The sequence below is a fragment of the Acinonyx jubatus genome, chromosome C1 (assembly GCF_027475565.1).
Source record: "Acinonyx jubatus isolate Ajub_Pintada_27869175 chromosome C1, VMU_Ajub_asm_v1.0, whole genome shotgun sequence".
NCBI classification, from domain to species: Eukaryota; Metazoa; Chordata; class Mammalia; order Carnivora; family Felidae; genus Acinonyx; species Acinonyx jubatus.
In genome coordinates this window covers 180,117,404-180,138,243 of record NC_069381.1, presented here as the reverse complement: position 1 = coordinate 180,138,243, position 20,840 = coordinate 180,117,404, and the positions used below count along the sequence as shown (strand labels likewise).

The window sequence follows — 20,840 nt, the reverse complement described above, 5'->3', positions numbered from 1 at the left end:
GTGTGAGGTGGTATCTCAGTGTGGCTTTGATTTGTATTTCCTGGATGATGAGTGATGTTGAGCATCTTTTCATGTGTCTGTTGGCCATCTGGATGTCTTCTTTAGAAAAGTGTCTATTCGTGTCTTCTGCCCATTTCTTCATTGGATTATTTGTTTTTCAGATGTGGAGTTTGGTGACTTCTTTATATCAGTGTGTCATTCAAAATCATTGTTTCCTTGTTGCTTTTCTGCCTAGATGATCTGTCCATTGATGTAAGTGGGGTGTTAAAGTCCCCTAGTATTATTGTATTGTCTTGAGTTCTTTTATGTTTGTTATTGATTGTTTTATATATATGGGTACTCCAGTATTGAAGGCATAAATATTGATAGTTATTAGATCTTTTTGTTGGATAATCTCCTTTATCATGATATAGTATCCTTCTTCATCTCTTATTACAGTCTTTGGTTTAAAATCTAGCTTGTGTGAAACTGTGCAGCCACTCTGGGGAACAGTATGGAAGTTCCTCAAAACAAGTAAATATAGAACTACCATATGATCCAGCAATTGCACTGTTAGGTATTTACCCAAAGGATACAAAAATACAGATTTGAAGGGGTACGTTCACCCCAGTGTTTATAGAAGCATTATCAGCAATGGCCAAACTATGGAGAGAGCCTAAATGTCCATCAATTGATAAATGGATAAAGAAGATATGGTGTATACACACAGACACACATACACACACCCTGGAATATTACTAAGCCATCAACAAGAATGAAATCTTGCCATTTGCAGTGACATGGTTGGAGTTAGAATGTATTATGCTGAGTGAAATAAGTCAGTCAGAGAAAGACAAATTCCATATGATTTCATTCATATGTGGAATTTAAGAAACAAAACAGATGAACATATGGGTAGGGGGGTGGAAAAGGAGAAGAAAGGGTAACAAACTACAAGAGACTCTTAATGATAGAGAACAAACTGGGTTGGTGGAGGGAGGTTGGTGGGAGATGGGCTAGATGAGTGATGGGTACTAAGGAGGTCACTTGTTTTGATGAGGACTAAGTGTTGTATATAAGTGATGAATCACTGAATTCTACTCCTGAATCCAATATTGTACTGTATGTTAACTAAAATTTAAATTAAAAATATAATAAAATAAAATCTAGCTTGTCTTATGTAAGTATTGCTAAGTGTCTTTCTTTTGACTTCCTTTGCATGATAAATATTTCTACATCCCCTCACTTTCAATCTGTGGGTGTCTTTTGGTCTAAAATGAGTCTCTTGTAGGCAGCATATAGCTGGGTCTTAGGTTTTTATCCATTCTGACACCCTCTATCTTTTGATTGAAGTGTTCAATCCACTTACATTCAGAGTAACTATTGATATGTATTTAGTGCCATTTTATTACTTGTTTTGTTGTGACTTCTGGAGATTTTCTCTCCCTTCTTTGTCACTCTTGGTCTTTCCTTCCCACTCAAAGAATCCCTTTTAATATTTCTTGCAGCGCTGAGTTAGTGGTCATGGACTCCTTTAGTTTTTATTTGGGCAATCCTTTGTCTCCTGTTGTGAATGATAGCCTCGCTGGGTAGAGTATTCTTGGCTACAGATTTTTCCCATTCAGCACATTGAATAAATTATACCATTCCCATCTGGCCTGCCAAGTTTCTGTGGAGAGGTCTGCAGCTAGCTTTATGGGTTTTCCCTTGTAAAGTTAGGGACTTCTTCTGTCTTGCTGCTTTTAGGACTTTTTCTTTATCACTATTTTTGCAAATTTAACTACAGTATGTCTTGATGTTTGCCTGATTTTAATGGGAGTTCCCTGTGCCTCCTGGATTTGGATGTGTGTTTCCTTCCCCAGATTAGGGAAGTTTTCAGCTGTATTTCCTCAAATAAATCTTCTCCTTTCTCTCTCTCTCTCTCTCTTTCTCTCTCTCTCTCCCCCTCTCCCTCCCTCCCTCCCTCCCTCCCTCCCTCCCTCTCTCTCTCTCCTTCTGGAACTCCTATGATACAAATGTTACTACATTTAATGGAGTAATGGAGTTCCCTAAGTCTATTCTTGTGATCCATAATTCTTTCTCTCTTTTGTTAAGCTTCATTATGTTCCGTTATTCTGTCTTCTATATCACTTATTCATTCCTCTGCTTCTATTCTTGTGGATTAGTATTATCCAGTCTGTTTCAAATTTCAGTTATTGCCGTTTTCACTTCTGATTGTTTTTTTAATTCTTTTATCTTAGCAGCCAGGGTCACTGTGATGTCTTCTATGCTTTTCTCAAGCCAGTGAATGTCCTTACGATCATTGCTTTAAGGTCTCCATCAGGCATACTACTTATGTCTGTTTTGATTAGATCTCTGACCATGCGATCTTTTCTTGTTCTTTCCTTTGGTATGATTTCCTCCATCTTGGCATTTTGTCTAAGTCTCGGTCTTCTCTGTGTTGGAAAAGCCTGTTGTTTTTCCTGCTCATGAGAGTAATGGCTTTATGGGGGAGAGGTCATTTAGTGTGCAGGGCCTGGCGCTTCAGGGAATGTTTCTGGTGTGTGCTGCCTGCATACTGCTGCTGTGTTTTGGCTGCTCTATCCTTCAGGCCAGTGGTCTACAGAGGCTCTCCTTGCTTGCAGTGGGCAGTTTTTGGACCTTGGCCAGAGTGTGGTAAGTTTTAACTAGGTGTGTTCTGATCTGTTTATTGAATCAGACCTGATACTACTTCCACAAGTACTGAAGCCTTGCAGAACTCTCTGGTTGGTAGACCTCATATGTGTGGGGTTTGTGCTGATCTTTGGGGAATGGGCCCACTCTGCTGGTACCGGGCGGGTGTTGGTGTAAGCAGGTTAGGCAGCCAGTGTTGGTGCTGTGCTGTTTACTATAGGTGGTTCTGTGCTTATGCTAAGTGGGGGGAGGGAAAGGGAAATGGTACCAGCCAGCTCCTTTGTCCCTGGAGACCCCTCTCCTGCGCTTGCTGTGCTCTCAGGGAAGCACTCTGAAGGACAAACAATTTCCCCTTGTTTTTCCCAGGTGTTTTTCATGCTGTCTGCCTCGGGTTGCTTGCCTGCCTAGACAAGCGCAGTGCACTTTGGGCTCTATCCCAGCCAAGCCTGCTGACTTTTGAAACATCAGACTTCAAGGATGTGCTGTGGCAGTGGCCTGTGCTGGTCTTTTGAGGTAGAGTTTCACTGTGCTGGGATAGGTACAGGTTTGACTTAGAAGGGCAGTTGTGCACAGAGCACAGGGATATGGGATTAGGAGCAAAGCAGGCTAAACAGCCAGTGTCCGATTTAGCTGCCCTTAACAGGTGTCTCTGTGCCTATATGAGGGGCAGGGGAAGGAAATGGCACCGGCCAGCTGTTTTGTCCCCAGAGAGGCATCTCTCTGAATGCCCCCTCCCACAGATGCACTCCTAGAAGAACGAATAGTTTCTTCCCCTGTGCGTTAAGTGATCTGTAGATCATGTCTTCTACCCTGGGGTTGTTTGCCTTCTTTCCAGGTTTATGGCAGTGCATTCAGGGGTCTCTCCCAGCCAAGCCTGCAGACCTTTAAAACTCTGGTCTTTGAGCCCTGCTAACTTGCAAAACTCATGAAAATCAGCCCCTCTCATTTTCTCAGCCAGTGGCTCCAGTGTTCTCCTTGTGTGTATCCCTGTATGCTCCACCCTCTCTTGCCTTGCTCCAGGACCAGGACTCCCTTCTCTCTGTAGCACCAGTGATTGCTTTCTCCCCCAAACCATGTTTCTGTACTTCCTATCTTTCTTCCTTCCTCGATGTGGCCTCATTTCTCCCTCTATTGTGCAGTTTGTTCTGTCAGTCCTCAGGTCTATTTCTTGGGTATTCGGAATGATTTGATAGTTATCTAGTTGTATTCGAGGGACGAGACAAGCTTAAGGTCCTCCTACTATGCTGTCATCTTAGCTCCCCCACTAGCTATGTTCTCTTTAAATGCAAAAGGAACATTTACAAAAAATTTCATATGCTAGGCCATGAAATAAGTCAACGTAAATTTCAAAGGATTCAAATCACACAGGGTATATTTTCTGAACATAGCAGAATTAAATTTAAAATTAACAAAAACATATCTGGAAAATCAGCAAATATTTAGAGATTACTTCTAGACAACTCAGGTCAAAAAGAAACTAACAGGTGAAATTTGAAGATGTTTTGAACCTAATTAAAATGAAAACACATCAGAATTTATAAAATTAAAGTAGTGGTTAGAAGAAATACTCTAGTCTTAAATGCTTATGTTAGAAAAGAACAAGGTTTTGGGGCGCCTGGGTGGCGCAGTCGGTTAAGCGTCCGACTTCAGCCAGGTCACGATCTCGCAGTCCGTGAGTTCGAGCCCCGCGTCGGGCTCTGGGCTGATGGCTCTGAGCCTGGAGCCTGTTTCCGATTCTGTGTCTCCCTCTCTCTCTGCCCCTCCACTGTTCATGCTCTGTCTCTCTCTGTCCCAAAAATAAATAAACGTTGAAAAAAAAAATTTAAAAAAAAAAGAAAAGAACAAGGTTTAAAAACAGTGATCCAACCTTTCAACTTAAACTATAGAAAGAACAAAGTAAAACTCAAAAGGAAGGAAACAATAGGGAATAGAAATCAAGGAAACAGAAAATAGACAAAGGGGGAAAAATTATACCAATGGCTCATTCTTCTAAGAGATCTAAGAATTGGTAAACTCTTATCTAGACTGATGAAAAAAAAGAATACAAATTAACAATACTGGGAATGAAAGAAGGGACATCTCTACAGAGCCTACAGATAGTAAGAAGCTATTAAAGGATTATTATGAACAACATTACACCAATAAATTTGACAACTTGGTTGAAATTCTCAAATCTCTTGAAACAAATTACAAAACAGACACAAGAGAAAGAATCTCTGACTAGCCCTATATGTTTAACATTTTTTATATTTGTAACTAAAAATCTTATTGCCAAGAAGACCCTAGAGTTAAATGACTTCAGTGGTAAAATCCATGACACATTTAAGAAAGAAATAATCCCATCTCATACAAGCTGAGAAAATAGAGGAAGAGATAATACTTATAGTTCATTTTAAGAAACATGCAAACCTTATCAAAATCAGACATTAATATTGTTTGGAAAAAAAATAGTATTCCTCATGAACATAGATGTAAGATTCTCAACAAAAAATTAGGCTATGAAATCCAACAATATCTTAAACTATAATATGACTAGATAGGATTTATCCCAAGAATGCAAAGTTGGTTTAATATTTAAGTATCAATCAGTGTAATTCATCGTAGGATCATCTTAATAGATGAAGAAAATCATTTGGTTACATTCAGTACCCATTCATGATTTAAGGAAAACCCACAAAATTCAGTGCATTAGGAACAGATGCAAACTTTCTCAACCCAAGGAAATTAAGTATTATGCACTACAGGAGGAAACAAGCTATTAAGTTAAGAACTATTTCTGTATCTGATAAAGGTGTTCATTGGATGAGATAAATAAGATGTGATCACAAGATGATACAAATATACAGAAACATTTAAAGATGATACAAATATACAGAAACATTTAAAGGAATTTACAGAGAATTATAATTCATGAGTGAATTTAACAATTTCTCAGGGCAAATGGTCAGTATTCAAAAATCACTAACAAATGGAAGGGGAAATTTTAAAGTGCATTTTCAATAATATAAAAATACAATTCTTATGGATAAATTTAATGGGAGATATACAATATCTGTACACTGCAAACTGTAAAACTTGCTGAGGGAAAGGAATCCAAATAAATGAACCAACTTTAAGTATTAGAAGACTTAAAATTAAGAGATAAATTCTCTCCAAGTTAAGCAGTAGAGTTAATGCAATACAAATGAAAATACCAGGAGGTGTTTTTGTAAAAATTTACAAACTTATGTGGAAATGCAAAGTACCCAAAAAAGCCAAACTGTCTTGAAAAAGAGCAATGTTGGAGAACTTGCACTGCCTAATTTGAAGACTTAACTATATAGCTATAGTAAAATTCAAGCAGTATGATATTCTTATGCATCTTGAGAATGAAATTTAGACTTCATGGTTCTTTGCGTTAGCCAGCATTTTAAAGTTACTTCAATAGCAAGTGTTTTTTAAACTTAAATCTGTACTGGATAATATAGGAGGAGACAAGCGAAATTAGGTGCAGGACCTTTTAAGTATTTGATATATATTGGATAAGATAAATATGTTTTTACAGAATGAGATTTATCTCCATAAATGTCATTCACAATAAATAAGTGTATCTTTAATGTGTTATGCTAGGTAGTTTTTCCCTTCTGTATTTTTGTTTTCATATTTTCCCTAATGACTACATATTAAATTTATAATAGAGCTAATAAACTCGCTTTTAAATTGAGGCTTTTAGAACATAAGATTCGTTTTACAACCAGGTACTGTAGGAGTTCGAGACAACTGAATTTTGTTGAATGGACAGGATTTGAGTGTGAGAAAGTGAGAGGACATTACACATGGAGGAAACCTCATTTATTCAGCACCTGAATCTACATGCAGTTATAGCAGTGAATAAAACAGAAATCTAAGCCCTCATGGACCTTATGTTCTAGTCAGGAGAGGCAGATAATAAACATAAATAATAAAAATATATACTATCTTACAGAGTGATAAATGCCAAAAAGTAAAATAAAACAGGAAAGGGACATAGGGAGCAAAGGGTAGAGGACTACAATTACAAATAAGGGTCCCCAGCAAAGATCTCTATTGAGAAGCAGACAGTTTATTATAAATTAGAGGGCATGAGGGTATTTAGGAGGAAAGTATTTCAGATAGAGGAAACAAGTAAAATATATGAGGCCAGCACATGTGAGCTGTATTAGAAGAAAAACAGGGAGACTGGTATGGCTGGAGTAGATAGAATAAGTTAATAAAGGAAAATTTGGCAGGGGGAGACAAATGATAGAGCCTTGTAGGCAATTTTAAGAATATTACCTTTTATTTGAAATGATAGGGAAAGACACTGCTGAGATTTTTGAGCAAAGGAGTGACATGTCCTGATTTAGGTTTTAATGATATTATTCTGTGGATGGTTTCAAGGATAAATGAAGGGATGTGAGAGAAGTAAAGAGACCAGTTAGGGGCTCATTGCAGTAATTCAGGCATGAATAATGGTGGCTTAAATCAAGTTGGTAACATTGGAGGTGATAAGAAATAGATTGGTATAAATCTTAAAGGAAACAAGGTTTGCTGGCAGATCAGATATGGAGGAGCAGTGTGAAACAAAAAGAGTTGAGAATGACCCAGAGTTTTTGGCTGAACAACTAGAAGGATTGAAATGCCGTTATCTAAGATTGGGGAAAATGTAAGAAGAATATATTTGGAGGAGATTAATAATTTAGTTTTAGACAGGTTTGATTTAAGATGCATGTTAGATATCCCAAGTATAGTTAGGATGCGATTGGATTTTAAGTTTAGAGTTCAAGAGAAAGAGGTCCAGTCTGGAGATAATAACTTGAGGCTTGCCAGTATATGGATGTATTTAAAGCCATGAGATTGGATGAGATCACTATGGAGTCAAGATATGAAAGAAGAGACCTAAGGACTGAGGCCTGAGTCATTACCTTATTGAGATGGGGGGTGGGGTGCCTGGGTTGGTTAAGCATCTGACTTTAGCTCAGGTAATGATCTGTTCATGAGTTCAAGTCCTGTGCTGGGCTCTGTGCTGTCACCTAGGAGCCTGGAGCCTGCTTTGGATTCTGTGTCTCCCTCTCTCTGCCCCTTTCCTGCTCACACTCTGTCTCTGTCTCTCTCTCAAAAGTAAAGTAAACATTAAAAAAAAAAAAGACATGGGGGAGATGAGAAGGAAACAGCAGGAGACTAAAAAGAAGTAGCCAGTGAGGTAAGAGGAGAACCAGGATAATACGTTGTCAAGGAATCCGAACAAATCATTTCAAAGAGGAGGATGTGATCTATGTCAAATCCTGTTGATAGTTCATATAAGATGAGGATTGAGAATTGGCCATTAGATTCCTTGGTGACTTGATAATTTTGGAGGAGTGTTGAAGTGAAAGTGTGATTGGAGTGGGTGTAAGAGTGTATGGAAGTTGAGAAATTGGAGACAGCAAGTACTGTATAGGCAGTTGATTTTAGTGAGTTACACTATAGAGATGTAGAGAAAGATGTGCTCACTCAGGGTAAAGTTGGTGTCAAAAGAGTAGTTTTTATTTTTTAAGGGAGAATAATATATTTTTATACTAGCAAGAATCTGGTAGAGTGCGAGAAACAACAATGCAAGAAAAAAGTGAGTAGAATTGCTGGAGTGATGTACTTGAGAAGGCAGAAGGGGATGGGTTTCAGAGCACAAATGGAGAGTTTGGCTTTTTTTTAAGATCAGCTCTGTGTTGGGAATCACCGAGACCATCCCCAGGCTTGATAATTGTCCAGAAGGATTCATAGGATTCAGCATGTACTTGTACTCATGGTTATGATTTATTACAATGAAAGGATACAAAGCAAAACCAATAAAGAAAAGGTGCATGGGGTGAAGTCCAGAGGAAGCCAGGTACAAGCCTCCAAATGTCCTTAAAGGGGAGTTACACTGGATCCATTTAATTCATACAGCAATGAATTGTGATGTGTGAAGTGTTGTCTGTGAGAGAAGCTCATGAGAAGTTCAGTGCCCATAGTATTTACTGGGGGCTGGTCATGTAGAGACCCTGTGCCTAGCGTGTACTAAAATCCCAACCAGAAGGACAGCAGGTATGCAGTATAAACTGTATTATTTGCAAAACAGTTTCAGCATAGTGAGCCATTCTTCCATTTAGGAAATTATGGGAAAATCCAGGAATCTAAGGTTCCAGACTGTATCCCAGAGCCAACTTGTATGCAGTCCATTATAAGGATAACAGTCTCAGGCTTACTATGTTAATTCTTTTCTGTAAAAAGCCCAATTTATTCATAGTTATGAGAGAAGGCATAGATGAAGGATTAGTGTGGAGAGTGATAAGCAAAAGTTTGGCAGTGAAACTAAGGATACTATATGGAGACAAAAGATTTTTGTAAAAGCAATGCTTATTTTAAAAATAAAATATGTAATTGTGAGTGAATAAATATTTTGGAATGCTGGTTTCTTTTTCAACCCAGGTGCACAATAGAGAAGTAACTTGATAAGATATATCAATATGATGAGGTATCATATTGTTATGGCAACCATAATTGTTCTGAATTTTTGTGATGTTTTCAGTTTCAAATGATCTGACTTCTATGCTATAAAATCTAATATTTTGGAATAAACCAAATATAATTACACCTTTTACATCCAATGTAACAAATGGTAAGACATGATATGGTAGACGAAGAGTTCTGATTTTGGTTCAGAAAACCAAAGCATAGCCATTAAAAATATTAGGCAGGATACAAAATGGTAGCATATACCAATTATAAGTAAATGAAAATATATTTCTGTATCTTATGCAAGTTTATGTAAGTAGTTTAATTTTCTTTTTTTCTATAAAATTGCTCATATAGAGAGGTAAGTATTCAGAATTTTTGTTATGATAAGCCTTCATTATGCCTTGGTGATTTTTTTTTTATAGGGTCAAGAATTTGCTCCAAAAAGTGTGGCAATAATTGGTCACTCAATGGGTGGCCTTGTTGCAAGAGCATTGCTTACATTGAAAAATTTTAAACAAGATCTGATAAATCTTCTTATTACACAAGCTACACCTCATGTTGCTCCTGTGTTGCCATTGGATCGTTTCATAACAGGTAAGTACTATTAGATAAACACTAACTGACCTCCTCATTATTGTTTAGGATTAAACAAATCCTTGCTCCTACTTTCTTTAGAGTGTGCTGTAGATTTATCCATGTGTGAAGCAGCTCAGTTTCAAATTAACACCTCCATTTCTGAGCATCTTTCTTTGTGACTTTCAGCTTAGGCTAATAATTGGAAGTTTTGTTTTCTCTGTCAGTAGCATCTTACTGTGGAGAACATGTATCTTATAATCCCTAGACACTTGGGCTTCAGTTTAGTTACTCTTAGAGATGACTCTCTTAAAGTATGTTTGTTAAACTTCCTGTGTTTTGTTAACTCTTACAGTATTCTATTCAAAATAAGCTTATATTTTAAGTAAAACAGTAGAAATGCCTTGTTTTAAAATAAATAGGTCACCATGTAAATTTTAAATAAATTTTTAAACAAATTTAGAATTTGCGATAGAATTCCTAATACTTATTACTATACTTTGCTATATTTTGGGTGTTGTATTAAGGACTTTACATGATGTATTATTATTTCACTTGAGACTTAGAGCAGTCTTGTGAGATAGGTACCATTATTATCTGCATGTTCAAAGAAAAGTCTAGTATTGGGGTGCCTGGGTGGCTCAGTTGGTTGAGAATCTGACTCTTGATTTCGGCTAAGGTCATGATCTCACAGTCAGGAGATCGCGCCCTGTGTCCAGCTCTGTGCTGGGCATGGAGCCTGCTTAGGATTCTCTGTCTCCCTTTCTCTACCTCTCCCCCCACTCATGCTTTCTCTCTCAAGGTAAATAAATAAATATTTTTTAAAGAAGTGTTATCTTCACTGTTTATTGAAATGTTATATGACAGAAGAAAGTCTTTGAAAAAGAATTCTTTTTCCTGAGCAGTAAATTTATGCCACCTCTTACCTTATCGAAATTTGCATTATCTTAATTGTGATGAAAATGAGAAATATACCTTAGTGACTCCAAACCAAAGTACCCATTTTAACATAACATTGCCAAGGGGTAATTTATTTGCTGGAATATCTGGTGCAACAGTACCTACAGTGAAGTTTAATTTTTTCCCTTATTACATTTAAAACTTTGCTTGTAGAAATCTTTCAGTATAAATTTTTAGTTTTAATGAAGTTGCTTAAATTTGCTTTATTAATTCTAATAATTACAAATGACCTATAGGTTTAGAAAAAAATTCAAAGGCATAGACTAGTTATAATACTTGTCATCACAATTGAGAACTTTTTTATTACATTTTATGTCAATGAGCCATGTATGTTAAGTTAGAATTACTCAGAATACATCTTAAAAAACTCTTTGAGGAAAGAGCTTTCAAAAGAGTCCAATTTTGCTGTTTTTGAAGGCTACTGATGATCTGTCTCTGAAAGGTTCAGGCTGAAACTAATTCTTAATGTTAGGTGCCTTTCCAGTAATTAGCAACCCTCTTTCTTATTTATTCTGTATTTCATATTTCATTAAGCCAAAATTAGAATGAAAAAACAAAAGTTCTAGGGGTGGCAGATTTTTTAGGAGGTTTTTAGGAGACCCATATGACCTCCAGAAGTGCATTCCCTGTTTATACTTGATGGAAATACTGCCCTTCAGTAGGGGAACGGAAGCTGTGCACTGGGCTCTGCACTTTAGGGGTCCCTGCCCTGGCACTGCCATTCACCACAAGGCAAGGAGTATATAGGCCAAGCGGCTTCCCTATTTGCAGCTGTGCCTTTACTTTTGGACCATGATCCAGGTAACCCCGCCTCCAGGCTTTTCCATGGCCTGGATCTGTTCTGAGGGCAGGTATATAAACTTGAGTTGTGGCTAAGGGATGGCTCTGCATGAGGTACAAATAGAGCTTGGGTATCCTTCATCCTTGTAATGCAGGATGAAATTGAGATGGGAAGAGAGGATAGTACAGTGATGGGTTAGAGATCTGCTCTTCCTATGCTGTCATCATCTAGTGTCCATCTCTAAGATGTCCTAGAACTTGTTATTTGAACTTGGTCTTCCAGGTTATTTGGAAGATGTATATTTGTCAAGATAGGCAGAGATAATTGATTTAACAGTTTGTTAGCTGGAATTTTTACTGTTAAATATTTAGACATATATAGACATATAGCATGTGTTCCTTGGTCCTCTTGTCCTAGGACCTGTAGATGTTAGGAATGGGTCTGCTTAGTCATATTCTAATTAAATATTGCTGAGATCTTTAATGGGAGAAGTTTGCTGTTCCAAAATGTTTGAAGCCCTCAATAGGATCAAATGCCAGGGTAAAAACACATTAAGTTCTGATAATCAGAAAGGAAAGGAGAACTCCCCTGCCCTGGCCTCAAATTTTTGACACTGTATTGTTTTCATCTTCCATAGATAAAGTGGAAAAATTGCAGATTCTTCCCTTTGAGCTACTTGTTACTTACACTAAATGAGTTACTTACTTTTTTTTTGTTTTAAGTTTATTTATTTATTTATTTTGAGAGAGAGGAGAGGGAAAGAGGACACACAAGTAGGGAGTAGGGGAGGGGCAGAGAGAGAGAGAGAGGCAGGCTCCACCTTGTCAGCACGGACCCCGATGTGAGCCTCAGTCTCACAATCCGTGAGATCATGACCTGAGCCAAAATTAAGAGTCACACACTCAACCAACTGAGCCACCCAGGAGTACCGTGAGTAGAACCTTCTTAACCCTTAGAGTTTTCCATAGCAGCATCGAGTCTCAAGACTAAAAATGATTGTTGTTGTCCTGATTGTATTTTAATCACTTAAATAGTACTTTGTATAGTGGTAACTGGCCACAGTAGAGAGCTGCTAAGCTCTCATACTGCCATGATTAGGAAGATCTACAATTTTTTTAGCATAGCGAACTTTATCTTTGGTAGAATTTTAGGGGTTTCTCCTTATTACACTGTGTGGCTATGGTCTAGCAGCATCTTTGTGGGATGTAGAGACCTGTTTGTGTATGGACTTGACAAAACTAATGAAGTTTGAATATCTTTTTTCTTTATTGAGACCTTTAGTAACTCTTAGTATTTGTACTCTGATTTAATAGGAAAATAGACCATGTATAAAGATACTGACTACTCAAAAATGAGAAACGTGAATAACATTGTTTGTAGGCAATTCAGTATGGCTTAAACAGAAATTCAGTTTAGTATTAGTATCATAGATACTTTATTGTTGCAGGGAATGACTACTAATTTTTAATATGTGTCTTTATTTCCTACCAGATTTTTATATGACTGTAAACAACTATTGGATTCTAAATGCTAGACACATAAATTTAACCACGCTTTCTGTAGCTGGAGGATTCCGGGATTACCAAGTTCGTTCAGGACTGACTTTTCTTCCAAAATTAAGCCATCATACCAGTGCCTTATCTGTTGTGGTAATCTTTTTTTAAGATTCTACTGAAATAGTAACAGGATGGATACAATGGCGTATGAAAGGAAAAATATGTACTTGCTTGAAAATGACTACTGAGTTGGTGTAGTGCTATGTGTGTGTGGGTGTGTGTGTGTGCACGTTTGTGTGTGAGAGACAGAATATGAAAAAATGAATATGTTGGGAAGGCAGAGGCATAGTGCTTATGTCCACAGAAAGTGAAAAGGATCTTAGAAAGCTTGTGAAAATGACTTATTTATGAAGGTGACTCGTAAGAATAATTGTTTCTTGTTCAAAATAAGTATCTACTCATTGATGAGTTTTAACCATAAGAATTTATGGACTGAAGTCCAAGGGCCCCTTGTTACATCTGAGTGGTGTGCTATTTATAATGGAAGTCGAATATCAAGCATATCACATACTTATGAGTGTTGAACTTGAATAAAGGTTTACCAATTTTATTATTTTTATTATTTTTTTTAACGTTTATTTTTGAGAGAGAGAGACAGTGTGAGTAAGGGAGGGGCAGAGAGAGAGGGAAACACAGAATCTGAAACAGGATCCAGGCTCTGAGCTGTCAGCACAGAGCCTTATGCAGGGCCTGAACCCATGAACTGTGAGATCATGACCTGAGCTGAAGTCAGATGCATAACTAACTGAGCCACTCAGGCACTCTAAGGTTTACCAATTTTAAAATTAAAAAAGTAGCCTTAATAGTATAACAGAACCCTGATTGATTAATTTGCTAATTATTCTCCCCTGCTAGGACATCAAGTATTTGGTCTTTAACTGGGATACATAGCCTCTGTAAAGTGAGTTCAAGTTTTCTATTAGGATTTATATTATTTCTTATATTTTTTACCTTGAAGTCTTCAGTTATCATCTTAATTTTTTAACTCTATACAGTGTGTAGATATTGTATGTAGTATGTATACATGTGTATACTACACATCATTTCCAAATATAACTTAATTTCTTTTTTTAAATAATTTTTTTAAGTTTATTTATTTTGAGAGAGTGAGAGAGTGCACTCGGGGTTGGGGCAGAGAGAGGGAGAGAGAATCCCAAGTAGCCTCAGTGCTGTTAGTGTAGAGCCCAATGCAGGGCTCAAACTCATGAACCTTGAATTCATGATCTGAGCTAAAATCAAGAGTCAGACACCTAATCGACTGAGCCACCTAGGTGCCCCATATAACTTAATTTCTAAAAAAAATCCATAGAGTTCTTTTTGCTTTTTAAGAGATCGTGCTTTGTTTCATGGTTGTTCTCTTCATACATAACTCCCTTGCTCAGTTCATCTATTGCCCCACCTTAGGTTACTGTTCATTTATTGAACAAGTATTACTGAACACTTGCCACACATAAAACAAAAATTATTAAGCCATTCTGCAATTACCCACCATTTTCTTATTACTGGAGGAGTTGTGATATAACCATATAATAGCTTTGCAACTAAATTGGAAAATCTCTCAGACCTCATTATTAGTATGAATCTTGTAATTTGGTGTTGAATATTTTGGGCAGATATTTGCTTGAAGTCCTCAAAACGTGAAATATCAACTCTTTAGTAAAACACAAATATATATATAATTGGATGTCTTATTTCCTAGACTTGGTTGGGGCATGATGCTCTATTGGTGTCCTTTCCTCCAGCTTATCTTTTAAAGAACTTTGGTTTCTTTAAGTGTGTGTGTGTGTGTGTGTGTGTGTGTGTCCGTGTCCCTCTTTTCTGATGCATTGATAATTTGTTGTTTGAGGAGCTTGTAATTCTGTATCTCTGATGAAAATATTTTGTCTCTAAATGGAATTTTCTCAAAGCTGGTTATTGTCAGAATTTTATTTAGTATTTTAGCCCCTAAATAGTTTATAGTCTTTTATATATCTGCATGTATGTTTACTTTAAAAAACAGTTCTTTTTTTTTTTTAATTTTTTTTTTCCAACGTTTATTTATTTTTGGGACAGAGAGAGACAGAGCATGAACGGGCGAGGGGCAGAGAGAGAGGGAGACACAGAATGGGAAACAGGCTCCAGGCTCTGAGCCATCAGCCCAGAGCCTGATGCGGGGCTCGGACTCACAGACTGCGAGATCGTGACCTGGCTGAAGTCGGACGCTTAACCGACTGCGCCACCCAGGCGCCCCTAAAAAACAATTCTTAAGAAGTAACAATTTTTTAATGATTATCTCAAGAATAGTTAATTGACATTTACATCCATTGGAACTAGAAAAATTAAGTTAGAGACCTCGATTGTATTAGTAAAGTAGGCTGAAATGCTGTGATATACACTCACACAGAACTAGCACTTAAACACTATACAAGTTTACATTTTACTCCTGTAACTGCCCTAAATATGTATTTAAGTTGGTGGATGGTTTTTGAAGGAGTCCCATTAAGGGACCCAAGCTGACAGTAAACAACCCTTTCTTGAATGCAAAGAGAGACACTGTGAAAAATAATAATCAGATTTACTTAATGTTTCCCCATTGTATGTAAGATGCTATTCACAGGGAAGGAAGTCATTACCTGGTATGAAAAGGAGTCTAGTTCTTGAAGGGGGTACTGTGCCATTGTCAGGAAGTTTTCTTCAAATAGTTACATTTTTTAGGAGCCTTTTGCTATTCTGTCTCTAACTAGTAATACATATCCTAATCTAGGGATTTTTTTCAAAATAAGTAACCTTGGGCCCTACTTGTAAGAGTCTGATTTAATAGTTTTGGAATTGTGGTCAGGCATGTTAATTTTGAAAAATCTCCCCAGGTCTGGGTATTTCTTAAGCACACCTGATTAAAAAGTAACATCTTAGACTTTATCAAAGGATAGTCAGAACTTCAACTACTAAAATAATTGTGATTTATTAAAGAATCATAAACAGCCTCTTAATAGAGTAATAGAGTTAGACATTAAACTTCAGTAAGGAATCTGTGGATACTTAAATAATTTTTAAAGGGTAATTTAAGCTTGACTAAGGAGTAATGACAATGATTTTATGCAGGGACTACCTTAATATTTTTGGATCACCTTTTATAATAATGCATCATTTAAATATGTCTATGCATCATAAAGTAGTGAAACTAATGTTACGTGTTTCTAAATATTAGCTTCTGGGAATTTCAAACCTTTTGGAGAATAACAAATGTGCTTTTCTTAAGTTGGATTTTTTTTTCCTGTCCTTTCAGAGTTCAGCAGTGCCTAAGACCTGGGTCTCAACAGACCACCTCTCCATTGTGTGGTAAGTTAATATAACTTATTTTGGTGATTTGTGGTGCTCCTTTTTTCTCATCAGTGCATTGATTAGAACTTTATCCACAAATAATGATAGGGGAGAAAGATTGACTAAAGTACCTAGAACTCTAACCTTGGTTTTTGTCTCAGTATGACCAAGGTTCCTTTGGCAGCCTGTAAAATCATTTCTTGAAGAACCAATAGCATCAGTCTCAAGCTAGACTCAAATATCAAAATTTTCGAGTTTGTCATAGTTTAGCAAAATTAAAGGTATTTGCGATAAGACCACTGAGCTCTTGTCCAGTCACCAAACTCAGTAACTTGATTAATGTAGCATTGACTATTATAGAATAGTACATGGAAAGCCAAGTAGGAGTTAGATTTATCCTTTATATAAATAGATTACAGTAAGAAATATGTAGACCCTAGTTATCTTCTCTCTATATGATTTGGCTTAAAGATTCTTTTTTCGCTTTCCTCTGGCTGTGTAGTCTGTGGTGTCTGAAAGAAGCACAACAGTTTAGGCATAGAAAGATGGGGCAGATATTGTCTATAGCTGGGGTAGACAAGGAGACTCAGGGAAAACAGAAGGACCCTGATAGTTCCACTGTCAAACATCCAGGAAGATTTAATTTGCTTTATTTTTATGTTTCAACTTTAAGATATATACTTAATAATAATGATTTGGTAAATACTTTTAGAGTTTAGAGCAGTAAAGGAAACCCAGATATTTCATTAAATAATAGAATTGTGCATGTTTGTATCAAAAGTATACTTTTAAAGAACATTTCATTTGTAACTTTATTCTTTAGGTGTAAGCAATTGCAATTGACTACAATTCGAGCATTCTTTGATCTTATTGATGCTGATACTAAACAAGTATGTATTTTTAAAATTAAATATTACTTCAGTAAAGTAAAAGCTTTTGTTACAGCAGGGAAGGATTTAATACATTTTTTTTACTTTCATAAAAGTGGATGCCTTATGTTATATAACCAATTAGTTTCAAAATAGAAATCTCTTTATTTGTATCTGATAATACTTTGATCACTATGAATAATTAATTGAATGCAGTGAAAATGAAAAAGTGAAAGGATACTTTAAATCTTCCCCCTAATTCTTCACCTTTACTCATTTAAAATTTTATATATATCCTTTTAACTTTAAGGAAAATACTTACTACAAGGTTATCTTTTTTTTTCTTAGTAATACGTTGTAGACTTCATGATCTATCTTACTAGACATTTTTGTTTAAATTTTTTTTAAAAAGCATCTTTACCTTTCTGATAAGAAAAGTTATTCCTATCATTGAATTCATTGAATAACCCACTCTGGCCAAAACTTAAATTATGTACTTTTAGAAGTTGAATCTTTTCTGTAATGAGATTTCACTTATAAACTCTCTAGGCCAGTGATTTACCAAGTTGTTCAATTAGCAGGACACCTGGAAGTCCTAGTGCCCTTTATAGTATTGCTCTTTCATCTCTTTCTTATCTGCCAGCAGATATATAGTAGGGGGCACCAAGGATTCCAGCAAAATTCAGGGAATGAACTTACATATTTTTCTGTGAATTGGGAACATACTGCTGTTTTTCATCTTAAGCAGCTCTTTTTTTAACCTCAGGTCATCTTGGAGTCTTTCACTGTTTTATAGAAACATGTTTTGAGAACTATGGTTGTGGCTTCTCCTTTTGGAGGAGAAGTTCCTTGTGTATTAGGTAGTTTTTTTCATTATGACAAAGTATTCAGCTCAGATATTTTTGGATTCTTTCTCTTGAAGGCTCCAATTCTTTGAGAGTCTAGTATGTGTGGCTCTTTATCAATAGATCTCTAGGTAATGCTTTCCTTATTGTGTTTAGAACTTTGCTCTTTTGCTTTCTCTGTTGGAAGTGGGGGTAGTGTTTGTGTTTTTTTCCTTAACCCTTCAGAAAGCTGCAGAACTACTAGTAGATGAGATGCTTACCTCTCTCCTGAAGAATGCAATAAAAGAGGGACCCCCCCAAAAAAAGGGAGACCCAGATTGTTGTGTTTTACTACATTTTAAGCCACAAAATACCATATTCAAGTTAGTATATTTATTAAAGTAAATCAGCTTTATAGTATTAACACTGAATTGGTCATGGAATGTAAACATTTTTTAGTTTTCAACCTTGTTTTAATTATGAGTCTTAACTATGGTCAATGTCTTTGAGTTTGTTTGAGAGAGTGCAACTAGATATAATAATAGAATCCCTTGAAAATGCAAGACCAGGTTGTATTTGGAATGACATTTGGTAGTCTTAGGGAAAAAACCATTTCAGCCCATGAAGAACAATAATAGACAGGTTTAATCCTTAAAAATTGTGCATAGATCTATTTTTTAATTGAAATATAGTTGACACACTACATAAAACTAAGTTTAATAAATCTTGTTTTCCATTAAGTCCTGAGATGAGAAAATTTTAATACTAGTATGTAATATGTTATAATTCTGGATAGATAAGTATTTTATAGACACATTTTTAAGAGACAAATGAGAAATTTTTGATAACTAATATTGCTAAGAATCAAAATTTGAAACTGAGTTCTATTTCACAAACTCACTATATATAATAGACTGGACTAAATATTAGACAATTAAAAAGTTAGGATATGATTGCTACCTTTCTTTAGTCCCAAACATGTGGTACGAATAAATCAGAATTAGAGAATAATTTCTGATGGTTATCATAAAAGACCTAGCTCAGGTGCCCTTGGGTGGCTCAGTCGGTTAAGCATCCTAATTCAGCTCAAGCCATGATCTCACAGTCTGGGAGTTCGAGCCCCATGTTGGGCTCTGTGCTGAGAGCCTGCTCAGAGCCTGGAGCTTGCTTTGTATTCTGTGTCTCCCTCTGTCTCTGCCCCTCCCCAACTCACGCTCTGTCTCTCTCTGTCTCTCTCTCAAAAATAAATAAACATTAAAAAAATTTAAAAAAATAAAAGACATAGCTAAAAACTTATGAATGGATGGATTCCCCAGAGTAAGTAAGGATGGGAGAGTCCTGTCTTAACTAAAATTTTTGGCAAAAAGACCTATTACTTGTAATGTTTGCAAACAGATGTGGCTGCTTAAAAAAAAAAAGTCAGAATTAGTCTTATATTAGATTGAGTTGATTGAAGTCTTGAGTTTGCATCAATGAAGATAAAATTTCAGTGTCCTCTACTGTAGTTATATGATATCTGAAGAACTATATTCTATTTTATATATTGTATCATAAGGAGGACATTAACAAACTTGAGTTTATTCAGGGAAGGGAGTCAGGGTGGTGAGGGTTTGAAATAATTCTGTGAAAAACAGTTGATGTGTTTTGTTTTGTTTTGTTTCATTTTTGAAATTGTTTAATCTGTAAAGAAATGTTTTATTGGTCTTCAGTTTCTTGAAGGGCTGGCCTCTAACTTCATATAGCAAAGTAACAAGGAGTCAGATTTGGCAGACCATTCCCCATAAGAATTGTTGAAATCGGGTTGTACTAGCTTTAGCTTCCACAAGAGCAAGTTAGAAATAAATGTTCAAGCAAAAGGTGACTTCCTAAGGGATTGAAAAGATTTACTAGACATGGGTCCTCACTGTCGTTTCTTTTTCATCCTCTCACTATGTTACTGAGAAAATCGCTTACCTGTCAGAGCCTCAGTGCTTAAATTAGAGAATTAAATAGTGGTAGATTCTAAATGGATTTTATACCCAGTACTTTTTTTTTCTTTAAGGGAGAAACTGGTATAAAGTTGTAGATATTTATTGTGCTATGGTATTTTAAAACAGGCAATAAAAAAAATCCTATTTTCTGCTCTCATTTTCATTTCATGAAAGAAAGGACATTTAGACACAATGAAAGTAAGTAGGACAAAGTAGAGGAAAGTAGTTTCTAAGGAAGTGCAGTTGGCAATTCATATTTTCTCTAATGACCAGTGAATTATTTGTTGTGGGATTGGCACTGGCCTGAGTTTGGAATCAGTGTGTTGGAATCACTAGTCGGGTGGATCTCTTAAGTTCTCATCTGACTCTATACACCTTTGTATATTTTATTCTTAACTGTTACTTAAGAGGTACTGTTGCATAATGATTAATGTCATGGGTTCTGGAGCCAGACTGCCTGGGTTTGAATCCTGACCCAGACTCTGAATAGGAATGTGACCTTGGGCAAGTTCCTTAATTTCTGTCTGCTTTTGGTTTCTTTGTAAAAATGGAAATGTAAAGGTTATTATCTCCTAGAGCTCTTGTGATGCTTAAATGAGTTAATAACATATTAAGTACTTAGAACAGTGCCTGACCCAGAGTAAATAACTCTTGGTTCTTATTGTTATTATTTGAAGCAAAGTTTGATTGAACTATCACAATGGATACAAAAAGATGCAGAATGTATCCTTCTTTCTAGATAACTCAAAATCCCAAGAAGAAATTGTCAGTTTTGAATCACCACTTTATAAGACATCCAGCAAAACACTTTGAGGAAAATCCAGCAATAATTTCTGACTTAACAGGTTGGTGGTAATAACATGTTTTTATTTTAAATTAAGTTTTGATTATTATTTTTAGGT

At 36.2% G+C, this 20,840-nt stretch overlaps 1 protein-coding gene across 4 annotated transcripts in view; it reads left to right on the top strand.

Moving 5' to 3' along the window:
- PGAP1 (post-GPI attachment to proteins inositol deacylase 1) overlaps positions 1-20,840 on the top strand; it is an 80,807-nt gene that overhangs the window by 18,594 nt on the left and 41,373 nt on the right. For 3 of the 4 annotated variants that reach the window (XM_027054111.2, XM_027054105.2, XM_053215492.1), the window contains 5 exons: positions 9,528-9,699; positions 12,911-13,068; positions 16,241-16,293; positions 17,099-17,165; positions 20,678-20,783. In XM_027054111.2, coding sequence (XP_026909912.1) covers positions 9,528-9,699; positions 12,911-13,068; positions 16,241-16,293; positions 17,099-17,165; positions 20,678-20,783 — 556 coding nt within the window. Of the gene's footprint in view, positions 1-1,960; positions 4,235-4,477; positions 7,832-9,527; positions 9,700-12,910; positions 13,069-16,240; positions 16,294-17,098; positions 17,166-20,677; positions 20,784-20,840 lie in introns of those variants that run through there. The other variant, XM_053215493.1, reaches the window with a different exon arrangement.